This window comes from Rhamphochromis longiceps, linkage group LG3 (genome assembly GCF_057381845.1).
Source record: "Rhamphochromis longiceps isolate RC_006_pf linkage group LG3, R_longiceps_female_GT1.1, whole genome shotgun sequence".
In the NCBI taxonomy this organism is placed as follows: domain Eukaryota; kingdom Metazoa; phylum Chordata; class Actinopteri; order Cichliformes; family Cichlidae; genus Rhamphochromis; species Rhamphochromis longiceps.
Window position 1 is genome coordinate 32,734,848 of NC_140559.1, and position 9,939 is coordinate 32,744,786.

The window sequence follows — 9,939 nt, forward strand, 5'->3', positions numbered from 1 at the left end:
GGATGCAAATTACCCAGCTGATTTAAATAAAAATCTGAAAACTGTTCTCGTCAAGAAGCACAGTCTTTAGCTTTTGATTCCGTCCAACATCCTGCTGTCAAAGATACTCCACACTTGAAGGTGTTTTCTGTCCACTTACCTTTGTCCTTTGTAACCGTTTCTACACTTTCAACTCTTTGCTTTGCCTCCACAGAAATCTCAGGTGATTTTCCTGCAGTCTGCTGTTGTGTTTCTTCTTGTAGAGCAGAATCTGAGCTCTGCTCGGTCTGTTCTGAAGCTTTGAGTGAATCTTCTGGACTTTTGATGACAGTTTGTGGTTTCTGAGGTGGATCAGTGGGTTTTGGTGACGATATATTTGGCTTGGTCTCAGCTGCACTAGTTGGTAGTTGATTCTCACTCGATATAGTTGGTAACGTCTGATTATCTTTGCCGTCAGTAGAAGTTTCAACTTCTGTGTGGTCCTCCCTTTCAGAAGCTGATGCTTTTCGTGCTTCACCTTTAGGCCCCATCGCAGATTCATGAATCTTTGTTTCAGGTTTCTTGTGTTTTGTCTCTACATCAGGCTTATCCTCTGACGTTGTTGATTTAGAAGGATCCACTTTTTCTTTTTTCAGAGTTCCTGCTGTTTTAGATTTCTGCGTCGTTGAGGCCGTTTCTGCTTTGGAAGTCAAGACTTTTGGCTCACCATCAACTGCAGCACCTTTAATTGGTTCAACAGCCTTCATAGCATTGGCTGTATTTTTAGGTGCCATCACAGCTTTTTTAGCACCGGTTTGAGACCCTTTGGGTTTACGTTTTCCTTTCAAATCACTGGTGTTATGCTGCTTTTCGGGACTCTTCGTAGATTTACTCTTAGATTTTTCGAGGCTTGAAGCTGCTTCTTCAGCCTTATCACCAGTTTTTACAGTTTTAGCTTTTTGCTCAGCTGAGATGTTTTTCACTTTGGAAACAGAGACTTTTGCTGTAGTTTCCAGTTTAGTTTTTGTGGTTTTCTTGGATGCAATTTCCTGTAAACAAAGATAATTTTGGATTAATCAGATTACTGATCATTTTGCCACAGAAGAGCAGTGATGTTAATATTTGTATTTCTCAAGGGAAAACAAAGTTACCTTTTCATTAACAACACTGACAGTTACTTCTTTTATGTCAAAGTTCTTTAAGCGCTTCAGTTTCTCAGCATCTTCCTGTTTCTCGAAACACACAACTGCCTGGGTGTGCACAAACACACACACACACACATTAATTTGGATTACTACCAAAACTTTTACGTTACTACATTCACACTAAAAATCATATATGAGCACTTGTCAGTAGCTTACAAGTATTTGATGACAAGTTTGAGTTTTCCAAGCAAACTACAAGCAACGGTGGCAACTTGCAAGCAACCAATGTGATTCCAAGGATGTTTTTAGTGCAATGTGTATATATAGATTAAAAAAATGCATAATGCAAAGCAGCAAAATAAAAACAAAATACATTGTGTATGCTTTCATAGGATTAGACTTGAGCAGAAACTTTCTGACATTGCGATGTCTATATAAAAGCTCAGTATAATCCAAAGTAGCCATGAATGTGAGGGCTGCAAGACCACAGAAGAAAAGTAAGGATAACCAACTGACTTTAAACCGCATGATGAATGCATGACTACAACTAATGAATGGACAGTACATTTATAGAGAATTGTAGCTACGGTGCATAAATATCTATCTTAGATTGCAGAAGCAAACCAGGAGACACATTTTCTCTAGATTCACAAGCAGGTCAATGAACTCATCCATCTATAACAGTGAGCAAATTTCAGTGTACATACCTGTAATCTTGACCTAAACAAAACAACTGACTTGGTTTTTCCAAATTTCTCCACAGCAGAAATCACTTCACTGTGAGAGAGACTACTGACAATCCCTTGTAGCCTCACCATGGTTGGAGGGGAAGATTTAGCAGCCTGTGGAAACACAGCGAAGAAAAATATGAACAAACCAAATGCAGATTTCATCATGACAATTTGACTCAAAGTTTGTGCTTGTATAAATTTGTGTTGAAGGATTTAATCTTGGTTTTGTGGCATCAACAATCACGTCACTGTCACTGACCACATTATAAATTGTCCAAAACTGTCCATTCATGAAAAAAGGCATCATGTGAAGTCACCTTGGTCTTCTCTGTGCTAGGCCTCCCTTTAACTGATTCTGGAGATGCAGAACGTGAGGACGATGATGTTGATGGGGACGACTTCATCTTGGCTAGCTCAGCCAGCAGGGCAGGAGCCAAAGTTTTGACGACAGTCTCCAGGTCAGACTGTTTTGATAAGGACTGGAGAGCTAAAAGACCACAGGTACAAAAGAGATTCGCACATTGGTGGGTCCCAAGTCTCAAAAATCATCTATTGCTTCTGAAAGTTTTATAATCGTAGAAAAAACTATACTGACATTTTCTGGTGGTACTGGTCTTTATTTATAATTTGCATTAGTAAAGTTAATGTTGTGTGTGTGTGTGTGTGTGTGGGGGGGGGGGGGGGGGGGGCAACTTTGATCTTAGAAAAACCTAATGAGTACATACCAAAAAATACCAAGAAGCAATTTTCAAACCTGATGTTTCCAGCAGTTTCTTTGCCAAGATCTTCGAGCTGCTCAACTTTCGCATAGGAGATGACCTCTCTGTCGACGATCGCCTCTCCCAGCTTCTCCTTGGTGATGAACGTTTCTCATCTCTTCTTCTCGGCGAGGATCGTCTCTCGCGTCCCCTTGAGCGTGATCGATATCGTGAAGAGGAAGGACGGTCATACCATGAGGAGTCAGAATGAGACCGGGACCTGAAAAAAGTATGGATCAAAGAACTTAATGACTCATAAACATCTCATAGCACACATCCAGCATGGATACAAAAGGTAAATAGTCCACCAATTAAGTGTTTTTAAATTTACATTATTAAATAAATTACTTTTCGCCTTCTCCACTTGAGAGCTAAATCTTTTTGATTGATCCTAGTTCTCAAAATGTATGTTGGACAGACCTGCGATTACGTCTGGAGCTGTAGGGAGATCGTGATCGGCTTCTGTGTCTCTGCCTTCGGGGGCTACGTGATCGAGAACGGGAATGACTAATTCGTCTGTCCCTCCTACGCTCCAAGTCACGGCGGCGACGTGGACTGCCGGAGCGGGAACGGCTACTTCGTCTGTCCCTGCTACGCTCCGAGTCATTATGGCTGCGGGAGCGGGAACGGCTACTTCGTCTATTTCTTCTTCGCAACGAGTCACGATGAGTGCGGGGGCTGCGAGAGCGGGAACGGCTACTTTGCCTGTCCCTGCTACGCTCCGAGTCACGATGGCTCCGGGGGCTGCAGGAACGGGAACGACTCTCATGTCTGGTTTTCTTCTGGGAAGTCTCAGCAGAAGTTGAGGGAGAGGGCTTGGCACCTGATGCACTAACAATTGCATATAAAAAGAAAGGCACATGTTAAATCAAAGAAAATGAAAGCCTCCAATACTGGCATGTTTTTTTATTTGCCAAATGACTTCAAATGAAGATAATTACCCTAGCAGTGATGCAATTTCACCGTTCCATTCTGGGTATCTGTGGAAAAACACAGATACATTTTTGTCAGATGTTGCAAGATAGAATGTCCTTAAAAATATATTATTGTTCATTAATCCAGAAACTCAGAAATGTATTCAGCCTTTCAACAATTTAGGTTAGGGAAAATGGCTCATGGTAAATGCTGCAAATCATTAAGGTGCTTTAAATTAAAAAAATACAAATGAACAGTTCTTAGGGAGCTATCCTAGCATTACAACCCCGGCATCATTTTGGCACACCCATGGTTGTGCTGCCCCAAAGATATCGGTTCATAATCACGAAGTACAGAGAAGAAAGATTGACCGCTTTCGCAGAAGTTTGCAGTTCTCGATGTGAAGGCTGGTATTCTGGTGGGAGACCCAATCCTAGTGGTCACAACAAAAAACAAACATTTAGACAAGGTTTATTATTATCAGGAGCAACGTTTGTCATTGACATCACTTGCTGATAAAAGGTCACTAAACTTTGCAGTGGCCTTAAAAAAAATTCTTAAAATATTAACAGTTAGTCCTTCACTGAACGCAGAAGCATTATAACATTAGCCAGGAGCCTGGATTGTATTTAAACCTTCATAGGCCAAAAACCAGGAACAAATAAGCGTGACACATTATACCTTTCCTGGGATAAAATTTTAAAAGTGAAATTATTTAGTATATATAGAAAACACAAGTCAAACATCTGATTACAAACAACCAAAACAAAAGGTCAATTAGGCTCTGGATTCTGGACTCTCAGGCTCTTCTTATGGCATCAAACTTTCCCGAAGCTCCAAGAAGGTCGTCTCAGGAGAGGCCAAGTTTGGATTAGGACAAAATGCACCACCTATGACAATCACAGTTGGAGTAGCGACAGGAAGATGACGTTGAAATAGACCAGAAGAGGAAGGTGCTGTTTCTTTGACGAGGAGCTCAAATGTGAAATTTGGTGCAGCGAAGGAAGGCCGATCCATAAAGAGAGATTCAACAACAAATCAAATCAAATCTGGTGCTTGTGTAGCTCATGACTGGGCGCAGCGGGTGCTTATGTTTGTGGTAGTAAATGATGTTGCCTTTTGGGACACAGAAACACTAACTTAAAAAGAAAGTATGAGTTAAAAAAAAAAAAAGAAGAAGCGAGTATTACACAAAAACAAGGTGCCCACTAATGTGAAATAAAGGACAAAACACACTATTCTTAACTCTAATGACAAAAGACAAAAAGGGGAACTTTCACATTCAGCAACAGTTCCAGAAAAAGCAAAGCTGAATGTGCACTGTGGAACAGCAGCCCAAGAACAGAGACAAATGAAAAAACAGCCATCTTCCAACATTTTCTGATGCACAGGCTCTTCAGGTTTGCAGGTTTCTCCTCATCACGTCATCTGAGGCCTTGGTTCCATTGTTAGCAAAAGCCTTGAATGTCTTCGCATCAGTTTATGTCAATTTAAAAGAGATTAAATCTATCAATTGCAAGTACAGACCACTGAAGATTCTGAAGGTCTCTTATTAGTAGTGTTTTTCAATTACAATATCTGATAGACATATAGTTAAGTTTAGTCTGCACTGTAATCCTTCAGAAATTCTGGTACAGAATACTGAATTGCAGAAATATGTGAAAAATTTGTCCAAATGTTTGTATTCCAAGTTGGTAGTCTTCCTACAGTCATCATTACGCAGGAATAGTGTATAAAACAAACCAAATAGACTTTAAAGTAGCATACATGAAGTTTTTCCCAAACCACAATCCTATAATGGGATCCAAAATCAAATCAAAAACAAAAAACATTGCATGTCAAATAAATAAAAACCGACAGAAAGCAAAAACATCGAACAATCTTCCACTTACCTTCATCAGAGTACATTCCTTGTTACATAGAGAGCAGGTATGAGGAAAGACCCTAGGTGAAGCGGCAGTGTAGTCTTGCATCTGGGCCAGCACTGGGATATTCCCTGTCACTTCTACCTTTGCTGGAAGCTGCTTGGTGGAAGCGGGCTGCGGTATATGAATGAAATTCATGAGGTTCTGCATTAGGGGAGAGAGACCCGGAGGAACGGGCATCATGAGCCCTGGCATGAGGGACGGCTGTGGAACTGGCTTTGCAGCCGAAAAAACTTGAGACTGCAAAGCTTGTCCCATATGCACAGCTGGCTGATTCTGCATCTGCTGCAACCCAATCGGCAGGTTAGGTACCTGGGCCATCTGCTGCTGCTGCTTCAGTTGCTGCTGTTGTATCTGCTGCTTCAGTTGTTGCTGCTGCTGCTGCTTCAGTTGTTGCTGCTGCTGCTGCTGCTTCAGTTGTTGCTGTTGCTGCTTCAGTTGTTGCTGTTGTGTCTGCTGCTGCGTCTGCTTCAGTTGTTGCTGTTGCGTCTGCTTCAGTTGTTGCTGTTGCGTCTGCTTCAGTTGTTGCTGTTGCGTCTGCTTCAGTTGTTGCTGTTGCGTCTGCTTCAGTTGTTGCATCTGCTTCAGTTGTTGCTGTTGCGTCTGCTGCTGCTTCAGTTGTTGCGTCTGCTGCTGCTGCTTTGGTGGTGGTTGTTGCATTGTCTGTTTCACCTGTTGCTGTTGTACCTGCTTCTGCTGCATTTGCTGTTTGTTCATCTGCTCAGAAACATTTGATACTTGCCCGTGAGTCTTACTCTTTTCTTTGATGTGACTGTCGCTGCTGCTGCTGCCAATGAGTACAAGGCCAGGTCGGCTTGGATGCACACTACGAACTATATTAGGAGTTAGTTGGCTTTTTGATGCTGAATGGCGATCTGGCTCTGGATTTTTCAACGGAAGGGCTTTAGTGACTTCTGCTTTAAGAGGTCTTATGTCTGTGTCTGTCTTTGGCAGAGAGAAACCTTTGAAGATTTCTTGAGATGACTGGTTCGGTTGGGTGTGCAGTTGTTGAGCTGGATCGCTGCTTCGCATTGAGCCATGACTGGTAAAAGAGCTGCCTTGATCACGGGAAGAAACCAAGGTGCTGTTTTTCACCTCTGTCATACTTTTTTGCAGTGATTCTCGACTGTGACCGCTACTATCATAGGAGCCCATCAGCAGCGTACCTCCACTTCCACCACTACTAGCTCCACTGCTGCTCCTTCCAATTTCATCCCCAAAGCTCCCAGTATATTTTCCAGTATGTCCATAATCAATCACTTTACTTGGTTGGACAATAGGTGACAATTCATCCTGACGCATCCCTTCCCCTCTTGAAGTACTCAACCTTTCCCTTCCACTCATACTTGTGGTGGAATGAGGATCATAGTAGGATTTTGATGGACCTGCTGTTGCAGATCTCTTTGCCTTTTCCATGCGGATTTGTCGTAAGATAAAAGGCAGGTTGTCAGGAGTCATCTGATCTTCGGGATATGAGATCAGATGTTCCAGGTCCTCTTTTTCAAGTCCAAACTGCATAAGGATGTTCACAGCTGTTTCTGAAGTGTACTTGGGACGAGTAGACTCTGCAGAACCCACAGGTTTGCCTGGCACTGGGTAGTCATAATCACCTAAGCCTGGAATGGATTGCACATTGCGCTCTCTTTCATTCGAGGCATTAAACCTACCGTCACCAGTGCTTAGATAGCTCAATGAAGCAGATGATGAACAGTATTTAGACGAATCATCCTCAGTTTTCCGTTTGTAGCTTGGCAACCAGTCCATGGAGCTAGTGCTACTTGCAACATCAGGAGGTCTTTGAGAGTTTGAGGACAACATGTAGGAAGTCACATCTTTGCCTGAAGAATCATACTCATGTCTTTGAGTAAAATGACTGCTCTTGTCTACAGGCTGATTTCTCACCTCCTCTCTGGCTCTGCTTATATGCATGTCTATGGACCTCTTTATGTCCTCTTCCATTGAAGTCTTACTCCCTTCTGGCCTGTAGCTCATTATTCCCCCAGATTTTGCAGGAGTCGCAGATGAAACTCCAGAAGAGCTAAAGCTGGACCCAGGCCCAAGATGAGGAGATGTCTTATGAGAGTCTCTCTCTGCCTGCATACTGGACTGTCCATAGCGCCCCTGGGCTGAACTTTGATTCCCAGAGGCATAGGGGTTATATGAGGGATGGGACATGGTGTTAGCAACCTTCAGAAGGTTTAGTAGACTGATGGCTGCAGCTGTCGGGCAGGGGGGTGTTGTGGGTATAAATGGGGCAGGTGTGTTGGTTCGACCATCAACAGCAATAGCGTTATTTATCTGTGTCAACGCAAGGTGGGTTTTCAGCTGAGCCAGCCGCAAGCATGCAGCTTGCTGTCCGATCAGTAAAAAGCTCCCTGGGAGCCCACCCAGTAGGGGGCTCTGTTGGGGCCCTGGTGCAGGAGAAGGGGCGTAACGCTTCAATGACAATGGAAAAGCTGGAAAGTTAAAAATAAAGAAAACAAAGAATAAAGGTTAATCAGTTGTACTGGGCCTCAGAATCTTGGAAAGATGAAATCCATCGTCCGGGAGGCCTTTTCTTAATTTGCAGACTCTGCTTCCCGAAGATCATTCATTCATACGGATTCATTCTGTTAGTATCATCTTCAGGTCTTCACTAGTAAGAAGGAAAGGTGGAAACAAAAGCATCAAAAACAGAGAAACAGAGAAAACATGAGATTTAAACAATAGAGACACAGGAGACAACAACAACAAAATAGAAAGGAGGTGTTAATCTTAGAAGAATAAGGTTAATAGATCTTCCAAAGCAGCTTATCTTATCCTCCTCTATCTTTTGCATGTCCCTGATCTGTGGATAGAGACACAGAACATACACGCTAGTCGTCCAACATCTAGATGTTTCTAACAAGACCCATGATTAGTACCCATTAAGGTCGAACTAACATATGCACACAAATTTTGCTACACGGGTGTGGTTTTTTATTATGACGATCTCCAAGTCCAGTCCACAAGTTGCAGTGCTGTGCTGGGTAGGCAGCATTCAGAAGAGAGACGACGTATGGCTTGGAAAGTTGGTGAAGGAAGCTGGATCTGCTGTTGACTTTCTGGTAATGACAGCACACAGATGGACCTCAACCGGTGCAAACTGCCATTGTCATGAACACATCCTCCTACCCCCTAAACATGATCGCAATAAACCAAAGGAGCATGCTCAGTGGCAGGTTGGTGGCATAGAGCAGCTTATGATGATCTTCTGTCTCCTCAGAGGACACGATTAGACTCCTCCGCTCATCTTGAATTACAGCAGATAAGGGACTCAAGTTGAGTACCATAATTGATGCTCTGTTGTCTGCTTGCACTTAATTTAACTGGTTATATAAGCTCTCTGCACTTTCAGTGACTTTAGTGTCACTGTAAAATCATTTTGCACCGTGGAATAATTTAATTAATCCGTACACTATCTGCACAGACTGTGTACCTGATCATTATGCAAGTACTTTTTACAAACTTTTCACATATGCAACAGGCTATGTTCCGAGAAGTGCAGTAAAAGCGTCCCAACAATTCTTACATTAAACAACAGCAACAGTGAGAGAAAGCATTGTCACGAATGAAAACCAATGACGATTTTCTGAAAACCTTTGCAAACCTCAAAAGAAAATTAGTTTGTAAAACTGCAGCTACAAACTACTGAACGTTTGCTGTTTGCTCCCTTTGTGCTATGATGGCTCTCTAATTTTAGGGACAAACTGTTATCCAGTGCAAAACTGGACTGGTGCATGTCTTCTATATAGATCCTTGCTACCAAAGTCATCAATGATGACATCAATGATGACATCAATGCCAAAATAAGAGACAATGACAATATTTGGAGGCCAAAAGTGAACACAACAGATTTCCCTCAATGTTACTGTTTTTTTTTTTTGTTTGTTTGTGTTTGTTTGTTTGTTTGTTTGTTTGTATGTTTTGGGGGGTGGGGGGGGGGGGCGGTTGTATTGCTTGTGTTAGCTAGGTTATGCTTAAAAGTAATTTAAGAGAAAGTGAATTGCATAGATACACACACCTACCAGATGTAAAGAAGAATAACGCAATAGGAGAAAAGAATGAAATAAATGTTTAAAAAAAACATAGATCCTTAAGTGGTAATATAGAACAACACAACTAACCAACAGCTCAGCTAAACACAACATGATTAGTTGTTAATGACATTAGGGCTGCACAATATTAGGAAAACCTGCGATGTGCGATAACTATGATCAATACTGCGATAACGATATGACTTGCGATAAAATAAATATAAAAAAAACAAATACATAGTTTCCGTTTTACTGCAAGTTTTATTTAAATAAAGCTGCTGTATTAGCAGTGTAACAACAAAGTGCACTTTAACATTGAAACATTGCCCCCATAAAAAGATTTCTGAGGCTTGAATTCTGAAAGACATCCTTCCTGGTCTCTAGAATTAGTTTTAAATACATAACTTAAATTATACTGCAAATTATCTCAATGCAGTTGTTCATCATTTTAC

General features: G+C 41.8%; 1 protein-coding gene across 3 annotated transcripts in view; it reads right to left on the reverse strand.

Moving 5' to 3' along the window:
- LOC146674177 (uncharacterized) overlaps positions 1–7,888 on the reverse strand; it is a 29,341-nt gene extending 21,453 nt beyond the window's left edge. The window contains exons 1-10 of one of the 3 annotated variants that reach the window (XM_085394637.1): positions 5,745–7,742; positions 5,400–5,576; positions 3,879–3,940; positions 3,534–3,572; positions 3,013–3,423; positions 2,589–2,812; positions 2,152–2,321; positions 1,811–1,945; positions 1,110–1,208; positions 140–1,007 (exon numbers count right to left, since the gene is read on the reverse strand). In XM_085394637.1, the coding sequence (XP_085250763.1) occupies positions 140–1,007; positions 1,110–1,208; positions 1,811–1,945; positions 2,152–2,321; positions 2,589–2,812; positions 3,013–3,423; positions 3,534–3,572; positions 3,879–3,940; positions 5,400–5,576; positions 5,745–7,607 (4,048 nt within the window). In that variant the 5' untranslated portion in view covers positions 7,608–7,742. Of the gene's footprint in view, positions 1–139; positions 1,008–1,109; positions 1,209–1,810; positions 1,946–2,151; positions 2,322–2,588; positions 2,813–3,012; positions 3,424–3,533; positions 3,573–3,878; positions 3,941–5,399 lie in introns of all 3 variants that reach the window. The other 2 variants (XM_085394645.1, XM_085394628.1) reach the window with 2 other exon arrangements.
- Positions 7,889–9,939: the final 2,051 nt, after the last annotated feature.